The 27570-nt window shown below is 31.2% G+C and overlaps 1 protein-coding gene across 3 annotated transcripts in view; it reads right to left on the reverse strand.

Moving 5' to 3' along the window:
• Positions 1 to 5148: 5148 nt before the first annotated feature.
• LOC126769635 (uncharacterized) overlaps positions 5149 to 27570 on the reverse strand; it is a 53248-nt gene continuing 30826 nt past the window's right edge. Inside the window, exons 1-2 of one of the 3 annotated variants that reach the window (XM_050488519.1) lie at positions 16142 to 16352; positions 5149 to 9021 (exon numbers count right to left, since the gene is read on the reverse strand). In XM_050488519.1, coding sequence (XP_050344476.1) covers positions 8526 to 9020 — 495 coding nt within the window. In that variant the 5' untranslated portion in view covers position 9021; positions 16142 to 16352 and the 3' untranslated portion in view covers positions 5149 to 8525. Of the gene's footprint in view, positions 9022 to 9426; positions 9665 to 16141; positions 16353 to 27570 lie in introns of those variants that run through there. The other 2 variants (XM_050488518.1, XM_050488521.1) reach the window with 2 other exon arrangements.

Below are 27570 nucleotides of genomic sequence, written 5' to 3' on the forward strand. Positions count from 1 at the left end.
TCGACTGCACCTTGCTGAGTGCACCTTTACAAATTAATTAATATTCAAATTTTAAATTTCGAATCAGCAGCTATAAGGTACAAAAAGATTTTTTTATACATATATAACTTTGGGTAGGTATGTATATTATATATATATATATATATATAGTTTTGTTAGCGTTCGCCAAGACAGTTTGGGTCTTGTCCGATCTGGCATTTTTCTCTCATTACCTTGACATAATTGGCTGTATCCAATGAAGAACAAAAAGGGAACTTTTAATATGTAACAAAAAGAATATTATCAATCGGCCTTTAAATTTTTTAATCGGCTTTTAATTTTTAAATATAGGTATATGTAGGTAACATAAATCAAATTCAATATATTGTCTACGATACTGATTATGATATCCTCCTAACCTCTAGGAAGACCAAAGAGTACACCACTCTCGATATGAACATCACTAAGATCTGCGAGTTGAGCTATCGGATAATCTCTCATAAGTCCATAGAGCTATAAATCTTATGAACAACTGAGGAGCAGAAAATGCCTAAGTGGCCCCAAAAAATAAAATACCTGGACTTCTTGGAAGGCCGCTAGGATTGAAAGAGTATTTCCAGTATAAATAAAAGAGTACGGAAATAGCCTTAATGTCGACACTCGAAGCAAGAAGTACTAAAATAAGCAATGAAAAATCGGTGATCATTTTACGAATTTGACCTGCAACGGTTAATAAAGGCTTAACGTGTTCTATAAACTGTTCTATCTCAGCTCCCAAATAAAAACAAATATAACTATAACTTTAATGACGTAATTAACCAAATCATTCATAGTAAATTGATTTAACGATGAAACCAATCCTTGTAGGACAATGTATGAGTCACTGGCAAGGTAAATTCTGCACATAAATTACATTAGTACAATTGAGGAATTACATACATTATATATTTGATAATGTTTTACGCAATGTATATAAATCATTATCATAATTTGAAGAATATTATCGTATCTATAAAATGATTGATTTTAATGCAAGATTCCCAACCTCTAATCTTCGTCGAGCTACTGAGAACTGCTTGATAGAAGAAGCTAATAAATTTTGATTGGCCTGACCTGGAATATGTCCTGGCAGTCGTATAAGCTAGTCCTTAAAAATTAAGCTTTTGCAACTCACCAGCCTAACACCTGAACACCTGATCACACCGGCGAAGCACAAGGGCCGCGGGTCTTGTTTATGGGGTTATAAGTTAAACAATGCTGCCTTCTTCTTTAAAATGTCAAATCAGTTATGATAGAAAGAAAGAAAACAAATTTTAACTAAACACCGGGTGAACAATGTTAATAAGTAAGGGCGAAAGTAGTTAGGATTAAAATAGTATTTTTTTCATAATCACGACATTGGTTTAACTTTTATGTAGATTTTTTCTTTGAAGCTGTTTACTAAAAATAATTCTCATAAGGCTATTGTGTTTTGTGTAAGAATTAGAATCATTATGATTTATAAGCTACGAGTATCAGCGGGTACGTAATTACAACAGTTTGGAATTTTACAACCGTGTGAAATATATAATCATCTTATTAAACATAACCTCTATAACTAATAAATTATAATTATTTCTTTAAAATTTATAGTTATATTATTATTTAGTAGGATTACACTTTGATTTATTTTTATATAAAGATTTTTTCCCTATTACTTTCAATAATTTATGAAAGCTAATAGATTCGATTTTTAAATTTCAATTTTCATCAATTATTTTGTGTTTGTTGCGTGTGTGAGTGCATAAAATAGTTGGCCAATCCAAATAACCAGTACTGGGACATACGACCAACTTTATAGATGCGTTGTTAGACGCATTTTCGGCGTAAAATGTGGTCCATATTATTTCGGTGCCAGTATCTATTAGCAAAGGTATAAAGGTACTTTCTAAAAAAAAATCGCATAGTAATTGCATAACCATAAATAAGATTTTTAGTATGTGGGTAAGTGTTAATAAATTTAAAGGAAACGTGTCAATCGCTTCGTTATTAGTTACCAATAGAGAATTAGTGTCAACGCTGAGTGGTGACACGTTCAAATTTAACTCAGTGACGCAAAATCAAGATGGCGTTCAAAATGACATTCAAAATATTTTAATAGTTTAAAGTTAATTAAATAAAAAATAAAAATTTAAAGTTATTTATTTATAAAATTTGGATCAATTTAAGTATTTGTACAATAATAAGGAATTATTGACTCTAAGAACTTCAAAATGGAAGTTGATAGTGTGAGCAGATTAAGTCATATGATTTATTTCTGTTTAGAGCATACCTACTATGTAAACGAAGCTTTATTTGTTTGTTAACTCGGTGGTTCGGCTTTGTGCAAGCCCAGGTGGGTTGATACCACCCACTCGTCACCAATTTTTCTGCCAAGCTGCAATACTTATGTTGTGTCCCGTTTTGAAGGGCAAATGAGCCAATGTATCTACAGGCACAAGCGACATAACTTAGTTTCCATGGTTGGCACATTGACGATGTAAGGAATGGTAATTAGTTCTTAAAGGCCCAATGTCTGTATGTGGTGTTGACCAGTCTCCAACAGTTGGCCCATTTGCGAGTCCAACAACACTTACAAAAAAATAACGTTATCATAATTTGAACAGCATTAGTATGTTTGTATAAATTTAACAAACATTTAGCTTCATAATTATAACATAACTAGTTTCCACCCGTGGCTTTGTCCGCATGGGGGCGGGTCAGCTATTAGTAATCTTTTTCCTTTTTTGTACCTGACATCGTGTATGCTAAACATCATAATGATCGGTTGAGCAGATAAGACGTGAAAGAGTAACAAAGATGTAATTGAAGCCCAAATGAATAAAATTTTCGGAAAATAAAACTTATTTACACAAGATTCATTAAACTTATATATAGTATGCATATTAATGCTATTTAATATATAAATTTTTTTATATATATGTGCCTATATATGCCTTCCTATTCTATAAAAAAAATCTTAAATTTACATACTTATATACATTCAAATACTATGTATGAAGATAATAATATAAAATTTTGAATAGCTTTATTTTTTATATGCGAGTAGTTTAAGAAGAATCTTCAGCTAACATCTCAAGTCGCCTACGCTCTCTTTGGATTATGAGAAATCTTTTGTTTTTCGCAATTTACAAGTTTTTACCTTTTGTTATCTATGCTTTATCAAGGAATATAAGTATCACAATTCCCGTACCTAAATTATTCATCTCTCTATAAATTGCATAATGTTTAAAAAATACGTATTACGTCAGCAGAGGAAAAAACTAACAAAATGATATTCTAATTTTTAAATTTAATAAACTTTAATTATAATATTAAATTTAGAACTGAATAGATTCTATCAGTTTATCTTACTATAGACAACAGAGAACAATAGTTTATTGTTCAAACTTTCAGGAATATTCTTTAACGTTTATTTTTAAGTTTACAAAGAATTGTAACTATTACTGAAAATCACACTGTTAACAGACATAATTATATTAAAGTTAGTAGTCACAATATAAAAAAAATCCGTCCAAAACTTGATGGGACAATAATATAATCTGACAGGAAAAAACATATTTTCCCGGGTACATATATAAGATTAACGTGACCTTTTTTCACTTTTATCTGTATTTTATAATTATCAATTAATAACGAACTACGAACTCTACGAACTATTGCAAAAGTATAATCATTGCATGACTAATGTTTTAAAGGAAGTGCATTCTCAAATATATTTTTTTGCGTGGATATTAGAAATAATATGTACTATTGAATCGTTGATTCATATTATGTATTCATTTAGTAATAATCAATGTAATACTAGGTATATAGGAACAAATATTATGTTCGGATTTAATGAATGGGTTAAACCGAGACTAGTACTCAAACGATGTCAGTGATGTCATAGTTTTAAAATGTAACATTTTGCATTTGTTTGTATAACACATTACGTTGCTAGTGTTGCTACACTGAAGAATACTCAGCAGTTGCAACTATCTCAACTTGTTCTTTATGTAACAAGCTACTGAATGGTTCAAAATATAATATTTTTGTATTAATTTTAACTAAAATGTGCTGTCATATTGTATGGTTATGTAATTCTATCTTAGCGTTGCTTTGCTTAATGGTGCTTCGCAAATTTATATAGGTATTAAGTTTTATAAATTACTAGCTAAGCCTACGGCTTCGTCCACATTCAGTTTTCTTTTTTCTACCCTTTTGCCGTCTGCTGCTGGAGGAAAGCCTCCCCCATAAAACGCTCACCATACCGATCATGGGCTGTCCGCATCCATCCCGTACCTGCCAAATTTTTTAAATCTTTGGGCCACCTTGCCACAGGGCGTCGTACACTACGTTTGCCTAAGCGTGGTCGTTTGCGTTCAGTTTATGCTTTAGAAATACCATTGTTTTAAGTTGAAATCAAATAATTACGAAAATAAAATATAACCTTCTTAATAAGAGCTCTTATGGCTGTTTTATAGGTATTAAGTAGTAATTAAATACTTGTTTATTTTAAATGACTTAATTGTAAGTAAGCGTCCATACTTATTTAATAAATAGTTAAACTCTTCAGTTCATTAAAAATAGCATTAAGACTTGCATTTACCTAAATCTTAGTTGTCCTATCGTGTCAAGAATTAACCGCGCCCACCAAACTTAAAAAAGAAATATTTCTAATCTGCTTGTTCAATTGCACGCTAAATTGTAACTTGCTACTTATTACTAGCAAGTACAAAGTACCGAGATGGCCTAGTGGTTAGAACGCGTGAATCTTAACCGACGATTGTAGGTTCAAACCCGGGCAAGCACCACTGAATTTTCATGTGCTTAATTTGTGTTTATAATTCACTGTACTGCTGTTTGGCGGTAGAATATCTGATCAGTGAGTGGTACCTACCCAGACGGGCTTTCAAAATTTATCGATTACACAAATATTTTCTATTTATGCCTAATATTATATAAATTGTCTATATATTCTTACCTAATATATAATTTATAAAATAATTACTTGTCTTTTTTATTTGATAAAATAAGTAATATATATATATATGTATAACTTTTCATATTATTTATTTTACTATCTATTTTGTGTTATAATAAACATATTTTTGTTGACTTGTTTGAAGTTTCAAATTAAACAAAGTGTAATTATTTAATTAATATTTATTTAATTATCATCTCTTAATCTAAGACAGGAAACATTTATAAAATAGCAGCTAATCACAATAATATAATCATAACATTTACAAAACTCTTATGTTTATTGTTTTAAAATGTTTACATCGCCTCTTTATATCCAAGCGCCGTTATCCGAAACAGGATTCACTCTTTGTACCTTAAACAATATGGTTGCGTTCAGATTCTAATTTTGTTTTAAGAACGATAAACTAATTTAAATTTAGAAAAATATTGAGATTCAAAGTGGACATTTAAATAGCCGAATTATGTTTTTTTAAATTACTTTATTGCTATTGATATACTATTTTTTACTACAGAATAACATGTATTTTATGTTCACAACAAAACGCGATAACATGTTTCTAAAATAGACCAACGGTACAGCTTGGCAATGTATTTGTTTGCTAACGACTTTAAAATGCGTTTAATTTCTTCACTCGGCTTAAAGCTGGCTCATTAACCTCCGATAATACGGTAGATGTGGCACTGTAATGACGCGCGGGAATGTTACAGATTATATACAACTTTGATACAGATTAGCAATGCTTGAAGTTCTAATTTAAAGAAAAAAAAGTTACAAGTAGAGACTTTTTCAATTAAATGCGTATTTTTTATTTATATGAATAATATAGTTCCCCTTTATTTAAATTAAAAATAGTTTTTAACTAAATAATCAAACATTAATGTTAATAAAAGACAAAAGACGTCGCACTTTATTCGGACACTCGGAATAGACGTATAATTTGCAGTTATTGTTATTCTTCAATGCGTGACTAACATTTTTAGTATTAAAGTTCTTCGTAAAGCACTCCTTAGTCATCGACAATATCGTTTACCCGAATAAATTAGGTAAGGATAGCAATTACTAAAAACACGTTATTGTGTGTTGAAATATAGACAACTGATAAGAATTAAAGCGTATTGGTAAAGAACAAACTCATTAATATTTTTTTTTCTTGTCCTTTACAGGACACTTAATACATTTGAATGAATATGCTTCATGCTTCGTCATATGCTTAGTAATTTCTTTAAAAATATATTGTTACACGATTATTATTATAGGTCATGACTAACTAAAACTAAAATGGTGTGACTTAAGACTTTTTTATTAATTTGTTTATTACATTCATACAAACAAATAGACTCCCCTCATACATTGAAAAACATGTTATATTGTTCTACTAAAAATAAAAACAATGATATTTTACAATAAAATTACTCGTACAAATTGCAACGGCTTGTTCTAAAAGAGGCGATAATTGAACTATAAAACATAAGTATAAAATACATGAAACGATAACCTTTGTTTTGTAAATTGTGAAATAATAAAAATCCTACTCATAATACATAATTATGTGCGTTTTACAATATGTTTTTAAAAGTACATTTGGTTTCTGATTTAACAACTAGTGAACATGATCTGGGACACGTATTCAAGAAGGCAACTTGATAGCAACTTTGGCTTTATATCCGTCCTACTCTTTCAAAAGGACAGCGTTGTTGAGTGAAAGGGATGATGTTATTGCGTTTTGAAATCGCTACCAAGTTATGTTTTTTTGAATAAGGTAGTTTTGAAAAGTTCGTCCAACGTAATTTGTTAATGAAATGCCAGAAGCTACCCGGCGGCAAAGTGATACAAGCACTTAATTTTACAATATACAATTCTTATCAACATACAAATTCATACAAAAAAAAGAAACAACTACATTTCATTACAATAGTGAAGAAAATATCTAAACGCATTACCGTCGGGTACGTGACTCGAAAAACCGGTTAATCCGTATAAAATGGCCGATATAGAAAAGGAATCAATTTTAATAAGCACATTATTTTTACATAGCGTTAATTCCATAAAAATTGGATGGGGAAACTAGCACAGAATACAAATACGACATACAGGCTAGGCTAATATCACAGGAGGTACTGGGAACGGTGCGTCCCACTCCGCCACCCTTTTCACCCCCCACTCCCTCTACCGCACTCCCTGCCCTTCTCCAGGTATTTACTATTCAGAGGGGGCGAAACGACGGGCTACAACCAATATATTTTGCGACAATTAAAATTTTAATAAAATATTTAACCCTCATTCCATTGCACAATATACCGACCGAAACGTGAAAATTGCACAATCTAGTTTACCATTTCGATATATTTTAAACTAAATCAATCGTCTAAAACAAATCAACAATGACAACACATTTAAAATGTATTCGCTAAGTAACGATAAGTACGTAATGATCGCATATCCAACCAATTATAAATCATAATGGTAACAAAGCGTAAATTGTGAGATAAGGTAACATAAAAAAGTATATAAATTAAAACATACTGATATCGCTTTATAACAGTCGAATATAAAATCAGACTTATTAAAATGCACGTTTGATCAAACGTTGGGTGTTCGGCCCAACGTTTGGCCTTGCAAATCTACACGAGTAAGGTCACATATGCTCATCTGTTGTCGAGTGTCGACGACGACCACACGTCATCACTTATAAGGTTTTTTCTTTTGTTACGGGCACATGATACGACGTTAATACGTAATATTCGATTGCCCACTATACACCAAGTATTTCTTAATAAGCGTGCCGTCTCACTCATCACAACGAAGCACACTTTGCTTTTACTTTCAAATTTTATCGAATGAGAAATACTGTTGTATTTTAAGATTATTTGTATTTTAAGATTATATTTATTATAAAAGAGCTCGTGAACGTATATTCTTTGTAAGTTACTTAGTTTGAAATTAAACTATCCAAATCATATAAAAAAGATATCTACAAAATCTGCGCAACCGTTCCCACTTATTTTGCACTATACCTTAATCACGAATTCATTTAATTATTTATAGTACAATAATGCATTAATAATAATTATGGCTTAAAATCTACAACTCCAATGTTAACCGTTGAACGTCCTCACTATATTATCTCCTGGTCTGAATTGCAACTCGACGTGTTCGTGAATAAAACACAGTGCGGGTCCGATAAAAGAAGTGATCGTCGAACACTAATTGGACCGTGCCCGTCGGCAGCACCTGAGCAACTTTCACTAAATAATAAAAACATGTTAACAAAGTAAGTACTTCTCTTAAATAACAAAGAATTGGCTAAACGTTAACTGTCCGTTTCGGGGTAACGAGAATTCTATCAATGAGATGTCCAGCGGTCAGGTTGCGAGTTGCGCTCGACCGCGATCCGGAACGCATCGGGCACATTTGGGCGAGTTTGTTCAAAGCGCGTCCGGAAACTCGGTCAGCGACTCGAGCGCCTACGGCTCGCGTGAGTACTTCACTCGGGACGCTGGCATCACAGCGACGAGTGTACGTGCGCAGTGCGGCGCGGTCATGAATCGAGCACTGTTAGAAGTCCAGGCGGCAAAAGGGCGTCCTGTCGCGAACCATCTTGCATCTGCCGCGCTAACTGTGCGCAGCCAAGGTTCGCATCGCCTAGTTCAGGTATGGCGTCTAGAAGCGCAAGACATTCATCCTCGACGGCACGTCGAGCCTTTTTCCCTATCCATGAATCATCACATTCTTCTCTCGCCCTTCGTCTTCTAGCTTCCTTTTCTTTACGAGCTTCTTCGCTAAGACGACAGTATGTGTTATTTATACACACAGAGCGTCGGAGATCACGCGCAGGATCCTCGATATTTTCCAATTTCTGTGAGCAAATTTCGATAACTCGCTTGCGCTCCTCGTTGGCTCGGAGACGTGCGGAGATCATGGAAAGTTTGGGTCTGGTGGCGGGCTCGGTTCGCGACGGACCGAACATGTCGTCATCAAAAGCGTCTGCAATCTCCGCTCCTCGCGAGCTCTCCCGTTCCTCTTGCGGTGTCATTCTGTAACAATCATAATTAAATATAAGCATTTATTTAAATAATTATTTAACATTCGGCATTTGGCACATTAAAATAAAGTAAAAAATATACGGCTGTATAATAATTTGTACCCAAAGATTTATTTAAAATGTCATTAACCGAACTTGAAATGAAGGCGTCAAAAATGTAAAAGTTGTCGTATCCATAAATGTTTATTAACGTATCGCGGAACGAATTTAATAATAAACTGAGCCGACGCAAGTACTAGGTCAAAGAACAATGCCTCGATGCCTAAACGGGCCAATAAGATTCGCACTTGATATAATCCATCCGCAATCGTAATCGTATCATAATATAAAACGATCAAGAAACTAAGTAAATATACTTTAACTATAATAAGGGATCTATAAATATTTTTACACCTACCTCGTTGACAATTCGGAGGAGATAATAAAAAATCCTGACATGTACATTTTCGAACGATTAAATAATTTTAAACAAATAACACTTTTAATATCACAATAAGTTCAAAACACAAGCACTAAAAGAGCTCTATTCGTCACTCGACCTCGACGGTGAGCAAGTATAAACGCAACGCAAACAAGTGAAACAGAATTAAACTGCGCGAGAGGCGCGCGCGCGCAGCTCAACGATCACTCGACGAATGACAGTATACCTCACTGTAGATAAGACATTGAAAAAAGCCAATTGCGTCACCCGTGTACGGCTACGTACGTGCAGAGAGGAAGCGGGTGACGTAGACTATAAACCGTCATTTAGACGCTATTGACTGTAATGACTCGTTCTATTTGTTTACGACACAAAAGCTTTAAACGACGAACTAATCAGTTAAACCCATCGATGGCACCTGATTGTAGAGGAGCATGACCAAATTGTCTAATTAAACAAACTACATTTAGCAGAACTGAGAAGACAAACCGGATCTCATGTATTAACGGCCTTTACTAGCGCGAATCAAAGGTTATAAAGAAATCAAATCTCGTAATGACTCTACCAGTTGTTATTATTATCGTTAAAGAAAAGTAATCAAGGAAAACCGATATACAATGTGCCTTACTTGAAGGAATGAATAAACGATTCATATTCAAAATTAGAAATCATTAGATTATATATAATAAGACGATATTTTTAAAACGATGAAAAAGCTATTGCGAAATAAAATTACCTTTAGTTTGGAGATTTTGGCGTTGAATGCACTAACTAGGAATTAATTATGAAAACCCAACAAGTTTCTGATCATTTATTGGTTGGAATTTTATCCAAAACAATAGAATAAAAAAATCTTTTAAGAATGACGAGTGCTCTTTGCATCTCGTAAAACATATTGGGCCCACTCAAGGTTTGACAAAGTTCTAAGACATTTGCCTACACAAGTGCTCAGCCGAAATTCAACTCTTTATGTAATATTTGTAGACGTCCTTCTAAAGTTACACAGAATCAACTGACTTACAACTTTGTTATGTTATTAAAAAGTAACTACTCGAATAGACTATTTAAACTTATTTATGGCAACATTATATATCGCTAAAAGTTGTATAATAATAACTTATTTTTGGTAATCATTTGTTATAAGAATATTTTTTTAGTTACTAGTAACAAAATTCAATCAAAGAGTGAAAGTTGTTGGTTAAGTTCATTTTAGATAGAAATTGTACAATATTTTAAACAAAGTAACATCAAATTTATCGCACTTTCATTATGAAGTTTTGAATTTAAAAAAATACGATGTTTATTGTATCTTTACTTGCATGTAAGCGGAATATCAAATACTAAAATATAATGGCAAAAAATAAAACAAATCTCTGGACGATATGACTGTTTTCAAAACTTTTCTTATGTACATAATATGGGCGACCAGCTTCGCTCGATTCTAATATAATTACTTCTAAAGAAATGTTTATAACACCAATACAGATAAAGTTAAAAAAGCAAGTTAGTATTACTTGCTTGTAATTATATATACATAAAATATTAAATGAGTAATCCTTAGATATTATTATTAGTAGTATAATCGTTCGAAGATGTGATATAGGAAAACTAAAATATTGTAATTTTAATGTAATACATATCATACTGACGTACCATATTTCCTTAGCAACGGATTATAATATCTTGTCTAACTTGGACCCAGTTATTAAGGCAATGAATGAAGACACACTGGATTGAATTATATTGTATTCTGAACGTAGTCAAACTGTTTTTTTTTCCTTTTTGAGACGAAAGCGCGACAGTCGACCGTGTGTTGCCGACCCCCACAGTTACGATCTAATAAATCTAACTCCACTCGCCTCGAGGTTACATACTACCTGCACTTTCTTTTCTGTCTCACACGCGTGCTAGCACGAAACCAAATGACATTCTATCGAAAGATCATAGAGCAATAAACGACAACAAAATTAGAGAATTGAGTGTAGCATTCTATGAAATAATGTTAATAAGTATATTTAGAATATCTAAATATTTATACTATTATGATCGATAAAATATTTTAAATTAATTACTAACAATTCAGAAGATAAATGTGTAATGAAACGATGATAACAACATTATTACAAAATATATCCCGGTATACTAAGATTTCATTTGGCTTAGGTTATAATTTGTATGATTTCTTGCGATAAATATTACGGAATATCTAAAAGACAAGTTACTCTGCTAGTATTAAATGTATTAAGGCAGGAGCGTTATTCGTTTGGATTGTTCTGGTTTTCGGCAGTACAACGACCGAGCGACCCTCGCGTCCGAATTTTGTCGAATAGAAATGGCGTATCTCACTCAGTTATCGGCTTTCATTCGACGACGACGGCTTCCGAAACCAATCATTAGAGAGAGAAAAACTTAACTATTAACAAGAAGTAATCTATGATTTGTTTAAAATCTTTAATTACCATTTCAAGTAATTTATATAATTACAGTTATTACTATACACGAGATTGATTTTTATGTAATTAATTAACTACATCCATCTTTATTGGGTACCTTTGTGTTAATAAATCTAATTTTTGAATTAAAGCGTGGCTCAGCATTTTAACCCCCAAGGCCTCATGATGTAGTTAGTAGCGCATTCTTGAAAGAGGTCTCACATGTGATTGATCGTGGAATGTAGGCGTGAAACGGTACTATGGGCATAACGAACAGTAATATCTTATGATAAAACAGCGCAATTTTGAAATAAAGTTACCATTGTAAGACGATTGCCCAAGTTTACTTTAAATGTCACGCGAGCAAATTTAAAATGGTCGAATTTGAGGAACTGCCGACAAACAATCATGTGTTTAAAATTAAACCGTTATTAATCGAATATATTAAATATTACATAGAAATACATGAAAATGCATAAAAAATGCACCACATTTTCACCATAAACTACTTTGAGTTTTTCTTTAAGGTCATAGTTATGATATATGATTTTTAAACATTCTTTTAATAAACATTTCCACCTAAAACAATAATCTCTTTATAGATTTAAAAATTTTAACGGTTTTGTCATTAAAGGTGTGATTGCGATTCATATAGTAAATAATTTAAAGCATATTTTCATATAAAATAGCCATATCGAGTGATACTGTCATCGATTACAAAGAAAAAGTTGCAAATATAACGCATTGTCAGTCATGAAAAGGGCAAAGCTAACTCCCACATGCTTCTCGTGTTTAAAACTACATAGAAATGTAATGTCAATATAAATATAGAATATAATATATTAAATAAAATAACCGTTGTGGGGTCCTTTTTTTTAGAAACAATTTATTTAAGTGTAATCATACAACTTAAGTTTTTAATACATGAAACGAAACTTTTTTAAATTGAATTTTTTACATTTAGAATAGGTTATTTCTTCCTCCTTTTAATTTATTGTTTGTGGTTATCTAACACTAACGTAGAATTTTGATATATGATTAAGTTTTTCGCATAGATAAGATTAAAAAACTATAAAACATCGCACTCATTAAGTATCTTACGTTTCTAGTAATTTGCTGCATTGTAATAATATTTCAGCCGAGATGGCCTAGTGGTAAGAACGCGTGAATCTTAACCGATGATCGTGGGTTCAAACCCGGGCAAGCACCACTGAATTTTCATGGGCTTAATTTGTGTTTATAATTCATCTCGTGCTTAACGGTGAAGGAAAACATCGTGAGGAAACCTGCATGTGTCTAATTTCATTGAAATTCTGCCACATGTGAATTCTACCAACCCGCATTGGAGCAGCGTGGTGGAATAAGCTCTAAACCTTCTCCTCAAAAGGGAGAGGAGGTCTTAGCCCAGCAGTGGGACATTAACAGGCTGTTACTGTTTCAATAATATTTCATACGAACTAATTATAATAGAAAAATTTCTAGGAAATTATCATTAAGCATTTATAGACAAAAGAACGCACAAGGCTATTTTAAACAGTTTATCAAATGTTCTGATAACACAAGTTACGCAATAAACAAAGAGTGATAGCATTTCGTATCGTTGGCAGATTTTATACAATTGATATTAATATGGCGAACTGAAGTTAAAATCGTCTATTTTAATAAACATTAATATGATAATTAGGATTGGTAGTCCTTGAAAAATACTTATTGGGTTTTATGCAAGCCATTCTGGGTAGGTACCACTCATAATCACTCATATTATACTACTTAAGTATAATTGCTGTTTTGCGGTAGTTCCGGTTTGAAGGGTGAGTAAGCTAGTACAACTAAAAACACAAAGGACATAACATCTTACCTCATAAGGTTGGCGTATTGGCGGTTAATACCTATTTCTTACAGCGCCTATGTCTATGAGCGTTGGTGACCACTTACCATCATCATTCATTTGCCAGTCTGCCTAGCTACTGTTAATAAAAAAAAGATATGATAAAAGCTTTATTGATCTTCATTCACCAAGTTTAAACTTAATAGAACGTTTTTCTGTTGCTTAAATATTAGTAAATGTTTTTACATTACTTTGAAAACGAGTACCACGATAAAAAATTGTTTTTATTGTATAGTTATAATTAAATGAAACATTTCATTGGTTCACATTAAATTTCTACATTCACTATTGCATTATGGTACATTTTTTTTAACAAATAAAACGCGTTACATATAATAAAGTTTAGTTATAATAGAAATAGATTAGTTAAAACAGCCTTGTTTTGCGGCGAATAGGCGTGGTCAATTGTAGAACAATCCGTGAGTATAATTAAACAATAATAAACATAGAGATAATAAATAATAGACTAGGGTCTATGGTTAAAAAATGTATAAACGACCATTTTAATATTTACATTATGATAATAATATTTATTATTCTTGTCTACAATTTCATAGACAATACATCTTAAACATACATTAACTAGCAAACACTACTTGTTAATGTGATTTGTAACGAAATAATAGTTTGAATAACGTTCTTTTTGTACCCGACAACATCAAATTATTTATTAGCTTTCTTTTTTCTATCTGTACCACTATTGCTTTCTGCGCGATAAGTCTTATAATGACTTCGATTGTAGTCTTTTCCTTATGCAGGACACTATTACCGTTAAAATATAACAGTTTATAATGACTATATCGTTAATAGCATGTAATTTATTTCGAGGGCTAATCAGAATTTCCATATAATAAGCGCTATACCTTGCCCGTTTTGCACGAGGCACGCATAAAGTTAATAGGCCACAGTAGACAATGGACGCGATACAACGGGAATAAATCACGAGTAATGGCATCGCAGTCGACGCGTTCAAGAGTTATTGACTGCGTATATTACTTAATTTATAGTGGAATATCAACATTAAATAAAATTGCATTCGTTTAAACAAAGAATAATTGTAACAGAGTTTAGCGTAAGCGTTAATCGATCTATCTTAAGTTTTTCAACGTTCACTTTGTATATATAAGATGTTATCAAAACGCAATGCATAATACAGATAATAAAATTTAGATATTATAGAAAATTTTCCTTTTTTAGTGGCGAATAGGCGTGGTCAATTATAGAACAATCCGTAAGTATAATAAAAAAATAATAAATACCGACATAGCCCAATGTAAAATAAAAAAAAAAATACAAATATTTGATACCTACGTACTTAGCGTAAATAAATTTGAGACGACTATTCATTGATAATGAATGTCAGCACATTACCACAGATAACGAATCAGATAATAATATATAATAAGTGGGGAGGAATTTCGCAGAAGCGAGTTCAATAATTATAGTACGGAATCACAAATCTCCTACCTATTCCCATCACATCAAAGAATAGTCGTTACGCGATTTCAAAGGAAAAACTCGTGGCAAACCAATTTCCTGGTTAAAATGTAAAAGTTTAATCTAAAACATTTAACTTTATATACCTACTATGAAATAATGTCAAACTGTAAAACGAATAAAATATATCATATATAAAATCCTTACTTAATAAATCTCGCATTTAAAGCGACTAGACAATTCACGTAATAGCGTGTCTGAAAATTGTACTAAAATAAAAAATAAAACAACCATTAAAGAAAGAGAACAATTATTAAAGGACAAAAATATTAATAAAGTTATTCATTGTAATACCGCATCATCAGTAGTAAAATGAATATAAATAATCACTAAATAGTTTAATACAATCAAAATTATTTCAACCGTTTTGCATTTAAAATTCCCATTCCGAAGATCCCAGAATAGGTCGTCATGCCGTTGTACTCCTGTGAGAGAAAGAGATCGCTATTCTGTTACGAGCAGTTGGTCAGGTAGAAATGACAAACGTGGCAGTTTAAAAAACATTATCAATGACTAGAAAAAGCTTTATTGTTATTATTAAAATATTGAGTGTTGAGTTGATAAAAAAACCTTGTAATGACTTTACAAGTATTTAATGACCTAATTTGATCCATTCAATCCATTTGCGCTGGATATTAAAACTAATATTTAAAGGGCTTAGGTCAACAGTAGGCGTTTAGTATAGGTCCCAGACTAAGCCATAAGAGAAAATAAGTAAATCATCTTACAGTATTATATAAAAAAATCTAAAATATGCGATAAAACAACATCTAATAGGTAAAAAATAATAAATCTATTAAAAAATCTTTAATTAAAAAAATAATACAAATTAAAAAAAATATTAAGAGGTACTTAAATTTTAAATAATCTTTACCTTTTAAATTACAAAGAAAACTCCAAAAATATTATACACCAATTGTAAAGTTCAAAAGTCCACTTAACTATTTAAAAAAGCGCTTAATTCAAACATAATGCCAATTTCAACAAGCTGTATCACATGAAACAATCAACTTCACACTTGTCCAAACAGGCGAACACTACATAACTGGATTGAGAAAGTAATGACTACGTGTGCATGGTACGGCTTCGCGCGCCAAACTGATGAAACTGACAACGCCAGCGACCGCTGCCGCGCGTGGCGTAATGGCGGTGCTGGCGTTCGTTCAGAAACTTCTCCGATGGCAGAGGGCGCGCTGGGAAACACCCCAGTCCTACGGGCTAAAGCTATACGACCCTTTAAGGATACCTCATTATATTTACTGTAATCCATCGCCTTTAATCATTTTTATTTATAGCTCTGGCTATGACCTTTTTTGAATACCACCTTTCGGTTACTAATGAGGCGTTTAGTTTTATAAGATGTTTAGTTGACTGAACAAAATTTGTGGCACCTTTCAAAACATAAATAATACTGAAATAATATTATTAATTAACATTTCTGAGTTTAATTAGAATAATTTGAAAATCTTTGAAAGGTAGTCGGAATATAAGTAGAAAGTTTTAAGCTTAATAATGAAACTTCTAGGTAAGAATAATATATCTTCAAAATTACTCGATTGATATTCAAGGCTGTAGCTACATCACTAGTTAGTTAATTGTAGTAGATTAATCAATTTATGTGTAAAAATCAAACAGCTATTAAAACTAAACAAAATTAAATTGCGAGAATTGATTATATTAAAATTACCATTTACTTTAGAAGTAAAAAGGTATATTCGTATACCAGAAACTCAGTAAGTTGCAAAATTTTGAATATACTTTTACTAATTTAAATGATATAATTATTTACATTATATTTAATTTATTAATTTAATTGAAATAAACATTAAAGAAAATTCAAGTTTTTAAGACATTTTTTGATAAAATTTATCTTTCAAGCTAACTAATAATGCAAAGAGTGAAATTTAGGTTATACGAGTTTTGCTATCGTGTTCGCTTCATTTTAGCGTTACGTATTCCTTTGTTTCTTGTTTCTGACCGAGGTATGAGTTATTTGTATTGTACATTGAGTGAGCAATCCTATTTTTTTAATATTTTGTCTTCAAAATAGGAAGTTTGATATGACTTATAAAAAGTATTCCAACATGTTTGCAAGTCTTAGCCGTAATTTAAATTTCTATTAAGATGTCCCATCGTTATATCTTCATTTTTAATGCATCCTGTGCATTACAATAGATTTGAATAAGAGCCAAATGGTGACAAGCAGCTGCCCGACCCTCAAATCGCCTTATCCAATCATGCGTGAAGGTGCACTGCGTTGTGGGCTATAATAAACTTCATATTACTGCTATTATTTACAATTACTTGTTTTATGAAGGTTGTCCGATTATTTGTGATACCGCAAAGAAGTGAATCGACTAACGAAAACATTGTTCATGTTGCAACAACTCTACGATTCTAAGAATATTTAGGGAAGGCTTAGTACTATTAGATATGTTATGTACGAAGAATTCGATAAATTTGGTTATTGGAATCGTAAATAATTTTAAATATGATAAAACGGGTTTTGTATTACATACAAAGTTTATTTAAAAAATAAACAAATATCAATGTTATATTTGAATACAATTTGACCTCAAACAGGTTACGTTAAGAATTTATAGTGTAATCCATGACACCATTAAGCCCGAAAGCAGGAGGATGTTGGTCCGAGGCTCAATAATCGCTCGCCAAGACTTTCACCTTCGGCGCGCGACCGCGCAAGGCCGCACCGTTCGCCGTACTTCCGCGCCTCGCGCCTTGCGCTTCGCGCCACGCGACCGGCGACACAACTCCGAGACCGTTTTTGCAATCCGAGTTTCGGCTAGCATTGCGATCTCATTTTTTGATTACGTAATTTTAATTATGCGACAAGTAGCTCAAAAACAAAATTAGATTGTTTGACATATTATCATCATATTCATTTGCTCTATTGCAATAGTTTGTTAAACGATACGTAAGATAAAACACCTTTTACCAACAGTTTTATCGAAATTTAAAGTATTTGAATGTAATTTTTTTTTCGAATCAAAGAACACTCAGTCTGTTGTTTATTATGTCTATTGTTATTCATTACCTGCTTAGGGACGAAGCATTCTGAACAAGTTTACACACCAGCCGACCCATATTTAAAGACTACAGTAGTACGATCTCATTCCGCTCGTTAAATCGATGCTTTTAATAGAGATGATGGCTCAAGACTCAAGACTCCATTATATTTAAATAAACCGGAGCGCAGGCACGTGCGAAATGTTAACCTGACATTCACAATACCGCATTCTAACAATATTCCTGATTAACAATACGAGGATTATTTTTTAATTAAAAAATATATTAAAATCGTAAAAGGAATCAAAAACATTTGTTAAATAATTCGATTTGAAATGTATCTTATGATATCATTAAATGTCAGCTATCGAAAAATCACAATACTTAATCACTTTAATAATCTTTAAAGGTTTTACATTTAAAAACTTGAGCATACGTGACGACAATGACCGATAAATTTTAAAGCCGAAACAAAGCTAATTTAACATTATTTTTCTTATATTATCTCTTATCGCAAAATAGTCGCTATGACGTTCAAAGATAACAATTACGTTCGATTACACGTTTATCTTTACGGCGAATAACACGTGAAAATTATAATTTTCCATAAACATTTTTCAAAAACTATATTTATCCATGATTTCTTATTGAAATAGAGACCAAATCTTATAACTGCGATATTTTTCCTAACGAATTTAAAATAATTTCACTGAAATTGTGAACTTTAAGCATAAAATGGAAATAATTTATCTAGAATAGTAGAATTATATCAAGTTAAACTTAATTCATGGAGTGCTTTTTGTATAAATGTAAAAATAATTAGATATTAAGTTCTTGTTACCACAAAACATTTAACAGTATTTACTTTTTGTATATTGTAATGTCTTGATGTGAAATGTTTTGTTTGGAAATTTCCAAGACAAACAGTACGCAGCTGATCTTGTAATGTTTTTCAACATCTCAAGCATACAACACTAGGACAGGTATCAACACAATTGCCCATTGAATAGTTTGAAGCTAAAAATAAGACCTATTATTAAGGTTTAAATAATGTAAATTACCTATTGCTATTTTATAACTCTGAAGAATTTAGGAGGGATTTATTAAAACATCCAATCACAGTAGAAGTAAAGACAAATAAGCAACTTTGACAGTTAATGTAATATTGGTCGAGATCTTGAATAATCTGTGGTATTCATTATAGATTCGTAAAAAAATTAGTCGATTCGTTTTTAGCGTCGGCGACGTTGTTATCGAAACTTTGGAGTTAAAGTTATAGTGTTTATTAGTAGTTTAGTTGAAAAATGTTACATTATAAATAAAAATACATTAATCGATAACTATTTACATTCCAACAGATTCCAATAGATTAATTGGATTACATATCATAGCAAAAGTTACTATTATTAAATTGCATTGAACGTTTAAATTTAAAATTTGTTTATATTTAAGTAAAAAAGAAGTAAGTACTACATAATTATTATTTTCATACATATAATCTTCAATGATTTATTGCAAATACTTTTTAAAGCTCATCGGTTTATTTTCAATATTATAAACGGTAGAAAATACAGTCAAAAGCAATGACCGATGGGCATTTATAGTTGTTATAAATAATAATCAGGTAATGGCATATTATGAATGTATGCACGGCGTCAAAATCGATAGGACTGCAATGTTGTTGTAATAATTAATCATTGTGTGAAGAGGCTGTTAAGTAATTATGATCAAACAGCTTGTGAAATACAATCGTGTATTGTGTTAGACATTATTCTTGATAAATAAATTAAAATTCATAATTATATTGCTGTAAAATTATGTTAGAATTATTCGGAAACCTCCTTAGAAGAGTTTTTCAACCAATGGAACATTTATGTGCTGTTCCTTTAAACTTTATAATTCTTTTAAATTTTAATATTACTCTTTTTTTAAGTAGGTATTACATATTTTATGTTGCTTACTTGTCGTTGTCCTGTTAGTCGAACATGATTTATAGTTCTACTTTACATGTTGGATCGTTAATTTAATATTCTTGTTTTATTACCGTTATTATTAAACGTTTAATATTTTCTTTATAACAAAACTAAATCCATTAAAAAGCAATGAGTTTAAGACTAATAACGTACGAATTTATTACCGCCGCAATCACGCCAAGTCAAGTTGATTACAAAATACCTAGTTTGTTTACTTTTGCGTCGGAAAAGAAACGGAGCAGCATTTACGATCCAACGGGAACAAAGACGCTAGCGTTGGCCGAAGACGGCCGAGGATTGCCGAAATCGCACGAACAGCTGTGGCACCGATACACGTCGAGCGCAATAAAACCGTTGAATTAGGCTAATTTATACTTTAACTCTCTGTAATAAGAGTAAAGTAGGTGTAATATTTTGTGTCGCGCAATGTACATCCGCACGGTGACAGGCCAGTCCTTGATTATTGAAAAATTTTAGTAACATTACAGTCCCATTAACTTTTTACGGTCATCGTAGTATAACTTTCTTAAGTAATTAATAACAAGACCTCGGCCATAGACATTGGCACTCTAAGAAATATTTGTTTAAGAACTTTTAACGTCATTGTACTGCGAATTTTAAGATGTATTTCCTTCCTTAAATTACACTAGCTCACTTACCATTCAAACCGGATCACAGCAATACAGTATTGATCTTAGCGATAGAATACCTAATTGATGTTGGTTATACCCACCCAGACGGGTTGCACAAAGTTCTACTACAAGCCTATAAAACAGTTGCTTATTCTGCTACAAGCTGATACAAGAACCAAATACACAGAAAACAATTAGGTTATAATTATTATCCAATTCAATAATAGCGTAGTTCAAAGTTTTAAATCAAGCATCTATTACTAATCACACTGTAATTTATATTCAAAGCGAGTAACAACACTATCATGTTTTTTATTCGACAGGCTCAAAAAAGGTAATCCCCGTAAATAAATCAGTTTGATTTTATTGATGACAAGGTTTAAAGTTTAAATAAAATGAATGAATGATTTAACGTTGTAAGGTCGATGACCAAATACAAAGGAGTCACAATAGACATATTAATTCCTACGCATATTATAAAATATAAATATTAATAAAATTATGTATGAAAATGTAGGGATTCGTTTCAAAATATCATAAAAAACGAATCTTATCGGGTAAATGTGAAATATATACAAATTACGTAATCATTGCCTCTTAGGAGCAACTTTAAAAGTCATTCAGTTGGATACATAGACACAACATACATTTCATTATTTTATACTGGTATTAAAAATTACAGATAAGGTTATTTTATAAAAATATTGAAGAATTATTTTTATTTATTTAATAGGTTTATGTTACTTACAATCAGAATTTTAATGAATATAACAAAAACCTGAGTCGGTTTTACGGTATGTAATTTATGAAATTAATCTAAAAACATATTAGCTATCGTCTTGATGATATTTTTTTGTGAGTTAATTTTTATTTCGTGCGAAATATAGAGAAGTATTACTAATGTAAATGCTTAAAAACTGCATGCGTTGCAAAAAATAGCAATGTTCGTCATGATGATAATTAACAAAAATAAACTTCAAACGAAATCGTGATTACAGCATCTATGCATTCCCGAGATGAGAGAACAATTATTCTGGTAACATCGAGATTCGTGTGTATTGATAAGTCTTTGAATAATAAGATTATTTTTGAACATTGCCAATAATGAAATGTAATAGTACATTAAGTCACAGACAAAAATATTAGTTGTGACGTCACGAAAGCGCTGAAAATATTATTTTTAGTTGTCAATGTCACATTACATTAAGTGTCAACGACTCAATAACGTATTCAACACCTGCTTGTAAGAAATCGATGTACAAGCCATACAAGATGACAAAAAATTAACGACACATTTTACAAGAGTATCGATGTGACTTCTAATTCACCACTTTGCTTTCATTTGCATAGTATATATGTTTTTGAAGTATTATAAACGGAACAATTATAAAAAATATGTAGTAAAAGCATATAGTATTCAAAAGGTAAGAATTCTTTGATAGTATTTACTCTCAAATTGTAATCGGCTATTTATTTTATCCGTGAAATTCAAATAAAGAAATAAGATATAAATAGAAATAATTTTTTAATTTAATTTTCTTTTTAGACGTGTGAAGAAATCAAACAGACTACATAGTAAACATAGTATGACCGAGAAGGATAGCATAAGATTCGTCGGCAAAATATTTATTTTTAACCAATAGGTTACATTTTTAAATGTAGTACCAGTTTTTGTCCGCGAATTCGCACACGTGAGAGGGGCGGGGTGTACCGCGGCAGGTGTACATGACAACGTGTATTCAAAATTTCACGATGATGGTCTGAGTAAGTGATACATAAAATGTAAAAAAACAAACTCACTTTCGCATTACAATATTAATTAGGCTTTTAATAAACAAATTAATAAATTACAGAATTTCTAAGAACAATTACATTACTATAATTAACACGTAATAGAGTTACCCTTAAGGAGCATGTTTTCGTATAGTTGGAGAGGTAGAACTCAAACAGATCAACAATATTTGTATTTGGAATGTTACTACTAGGTTAAGGGTGCAATTCATACTGGCAATTTTTATACATTGACTTGACTCGAAGTTCAATTTCCTTATTATTTATGTTATTACAAAGTACTTGTATAAAATAATAAAACCGAATGAATTGAAAAAATATCTTATTTATTATACACCAGTGTTCGCCCGCGGCTTCCCCCGCATGTTAGGTAAGGGACCGGGAGATGTTAGTGTTGGGGGGAAGAAAAAAAAGTTATAACAAAGAAGCCTATGTTTGCCTAGTTTCATCAAAATCAGCTCAATCTTCTAACTGTGAAAACGTAACAACAACAACTTAACAGACAGAGTTACTATCGTATTTATAATATTAGTACTTTTTATTTTTCGCTGAATCTCAGAGTATATAAGGATATCTGATATATTATCTGTCTTATTGATAAAGATCGGTATGAAAAAAGTTAGTGCTGTAGTACTACAGTAATTCGTTTTATTTACATTTAATATACTATCAAAAAAATTTTTATATGAAATCCGATTATTGTAGTGTTTCTGAAATCTTTAATCAAATATTTTGGAGGTAAAAGATATTTCCAAGAGACTTGTCCACACTTCTGGTGACCCAAGAACTGGCGCTTATTTAGCCCAAAGGCTGAGTCTAGCGGTGCAGAGGCAATAGTACCAGCGTCATGGTTACAATGCCACAGGACAATCTTTTAGACGGGGTGTTTTTGCTTTAAATTTGTAATGTGTATTTTGTTCTTTTTATTTTAATTTTGTATTTTATTAAAATGTCTGTACAGAAATAAAAATTAAGTAGTTTGAAACTTTTTTGATAACACAATAAACAAATTAGTACAGAAGTTAATTTTGGAGATACGCTTTATTAATAAATACTTATATGGTAGTTAAGATGTAATCCGATACACGTTGACGTGCTTATGATTCGTAACAACAAAGTATTTAAATAATGACGGCGCATAAAGTTGGGGACTTACTTCATGTTAATATGCTATGATTTACAACCGGATAGTAAAATTTCATCAGAGCCAGGCCGTTGTTTTAATGTTTGAATATTTAATTTGATAATAGCAAGACAAATTCATCGAATGAAGTAACGAGTGATTTACAGGTTATTCTGTAGTAAATGTCCTGTAAACCGCTGGGCTACGGACTCCTTTCGTTTTGAGGACTCTAGCTCCCAGGGTTTGAAACTATTAACGTGTTCTAGCCACTGGGGTATCTCGCTTTTATGTAGTAATAGATTGCTCTTTAAATAGTTAGGACGCAATCCGAATATCACCGCCATTAGAATATTAATAATTTACGAAAAGTACTTAATTTTATGATGCTCATATTGTGTACAAAACAATGTTTATGTAAAGTTGTTATTGGAAGAAATATTAAAAATCTCTTACATCGCCAATGCGCCACCAACCTTGGAAACTAAGATGTTATGTCTCTTGTGCCTGTAGTTACACTGACTCGCTCACCCTTCCAACCGAACACGAGAATACTATGAATCGCTGGGGTACGAAGCTGTTCAGACGAAAATGAAAATTTAATATTAAACATTTTTATATACGTCCACATCTAAGAACTTGTCATCTTTTTTGTAAATTTATTAACCATAGTTTCACATTACAGTTTATTGTAAGAATACAAAGACATGTAAAAAAAAACCGGTTTTAACCCTTAAGGTATAATCAATTTCGCTTAAAAAATAATTAGCAATAAGCATCTAAAATTTGTAATGTATTAATTCTTCTACAATTAAATTACAAAAGAAACTCAATATTTGCGATAGCTGAACCAACAAACTAAACCCAACACCCCAGTGTATTATCGCTCCCGGAGGAGCGGATGGGGATTTCAAGTATTGAATGACAACGAGTGGAGCTTAAAAATTCCAGCTATTAACCCTTAATTATATTTATTTTCATTAAATAATTTTGTTCTAAGTCATAATATTTATTTCACGGCTATCACGGCTTTATATATAATATTATTTAACATTCTTTAGTTCTACAATTAAATTGTACAGTTTAAATAAAACCTTTTTTAATTATAAAAGTTTAACAGTCATCGTCTCTGGCAACACTGAAGCATCTAAAACGTAAACAGTAGCTTTAACAAAGCAATATTAAATAATTATTATTGACGCTCTCTATCAAAACTAATTACGACTTAATTATGCACGCAAGTATTTTGACAAGCGACAAAGTAAAGTTGAAGATAAGGCCACGGCACGCAGTATGCTCTGTCAATATACTTGACACTAATCGCCTTATCGATAACGATACGTATGAAAAAAGTCTGCATAATAATTCGTGTTTTATTTCGATCTAAGCTTTGCTTTTAATTAGAGTTACAATAAATAAAATGGTCAAAAAGAAACAAAAGCCTTTAAACCGGTTACTTCCTCAAATTATCAATATATGGTATATTATGAAAGGCCTTGACCTATGATCTGATATGCACTTTTCTCAGTAACCTAAAAATTAATGCCAACGAAAATAAGAAAATGTGACTAGAACTAGAATTTGAAAAAAAAATGAATACTGAAATGCAGAGACTATCTTGAATTTAATTTCAAACCGAATTTTTTCGTAGTTTCAAAGGGCTTCATTTCGGTATTTCGTTTACAGGACGAAATTGAAGGCTGTTGACCTAGCTCACCGCTTGAAAGAAGTGCGACAACGCTACACCGCGTCGAAAGTGTTGCCTAAATAACTTTTTATCTTATACTCTTAGACTTTTTAGAATATTTAAAAAAAAAAGCAATTTTAGTTGAAAAATACATACTAAATATGTATTAGTAAAATATGTTTTATAGTTTGTGCTTTAAAAAAGTGTAATGAAATTTATGAAATGAACTCATCTATGAGGCCATAACATATATGTACGCTTCTATTTAATACTAATTATATTAGTGGTAAAATAAAGAAAATACATTTGAAAACTAAATTATCGTATATTCTATGTAACAGTAAATAAATGGTTTTCAATATAAAATTAAATAACAAAGGTGATGTTCAGATGTATGTAATTATTATAATATCGCTATTCAATACAGCATTTTGAAGGAGAAAATTTTAAAAACTAATGAGAAATGGGAAACAAGAATACAATAATTATTTATTGAGATTCTCTAAATTTAAAGCTGGATGAACATTAAATTGTCAACATTCATGGTACCACGTGTTGGTGACAATAGTTTATGGATTTAACTAAAGCTTATCAATAAAAAAAATAGTAACATAACAATAGCCTGCTTTCATCAGCTTAAATTAAATAGTGTTTATTAAATAACTGTTTTGTTTAAAACACTTAATTATTTAATTAAAAATGAAAACCGAAAATTAAATAAAAATATATATACTTACTTTTTGTATAAATTCAACTTATTACCTGCATACAATTGTAATTGATACCTGCCTTCTGCCTAGCTTATTGTATGGCTGTCAGACAAGGGTTTACACACATAAAGTGAAAGAAAAAATAAGGACAACACAGAGAACAATAGAGAGAAGTACACTAAACATTAGAAAAATACATAAAATAATTAAAGTAACGGATGCTTTAAAATTAAAATGGCCATGTGCCGGTCATATTTTAAGGCTTAAAGACAATGGATTGACAACAAAAGTGACACGCTGGAAGGGTCTATTACGGAAAAAGAAGCATCGGCAGACCAACAAAACGGTGTGCTGATTGTTAATAAAGCAGGGCAAGACTGGATGATTCTCGCCAGAGATAGAGGATTCTGGAAGGAGAAAGAGGAGGCCATTACAAGAAAATAACAAACCAAACTAACACTAGATTAATAAGTTAAAATATATACTAACACGATTGAGAAACATTCGAATTGTAAACATTTTTATGTGGATAAGAGGCTTACTATACTATACCTGAATACAATTTAAATTTTCGTTAAAAGTAAATTACATAAATAGCTTCATTTTAAAACTAAAACGTAATCACAATGATAAAAATGTGGGTGACTTAGAACAATCTTTAGTCTAGAACTAGTCTAGACCTGACGGCAGTCTGGCGCGAAGGTTCACTGACTGCTCGATGTGCCCTAACCAAATACATGACCAATATGCAGAAAGAACGCTTCTAAGATAAATAATATTAAAGAGACACTCAATAAATATCTCTATTTATCAGATCTTTCCAAATTAATTTAAGTGTAATTTTATACAAAATCCGATATAAAAAAACATCACTAATTAGTTCTTTCTATGTTAATTTACATATATATTTACATTTGTATTATTATCACATTTTTTATTATATGAAAAAAGATCGTTTCATATTAAAAGATATCTTATTATTGAGGTCTGCTATTAATAAACATTACTCAGATAGCTAATACAGCTAAAATGTTATATTTACATATGTTTAAAATTGAATGTATTAAATATAATTGTATACATTATTTATTTTTGTAAAAAGAACAATATATATTATACTATCGTTTATATTATAATAGGTACGATTGTAATTCAATTGTTGATTTAATCCTACTTTAGTCAGGTTAGAATATCAAAGTGGTCCAGAGATAATCTTAAACCGCAATGCTACGTTAGACCTAAACTATTAACTGAGGCGGCTCTAGTCTTGTACTTCAATCTATTAACTCATAGAATTATTTTCACTTAATTGATTTAATTAAAACAATACAATATTTTTTTTAATTTTTGATTCTATGATTCA

The sequence above is a fragment of the Nymphalis io genome, chromosome 7, assembly GCF_905147045.1.
Source record: "Nymphalis io chromosome 7, ilAglIoxx1.1, whole genome shotgun sequence".
Lineage (NCBI taxonomy): Eukaryota > Metazoa > Arthropoda > Insecta > Lepidoptera > Nymphalidae > Nymphalis > Nymphalis io.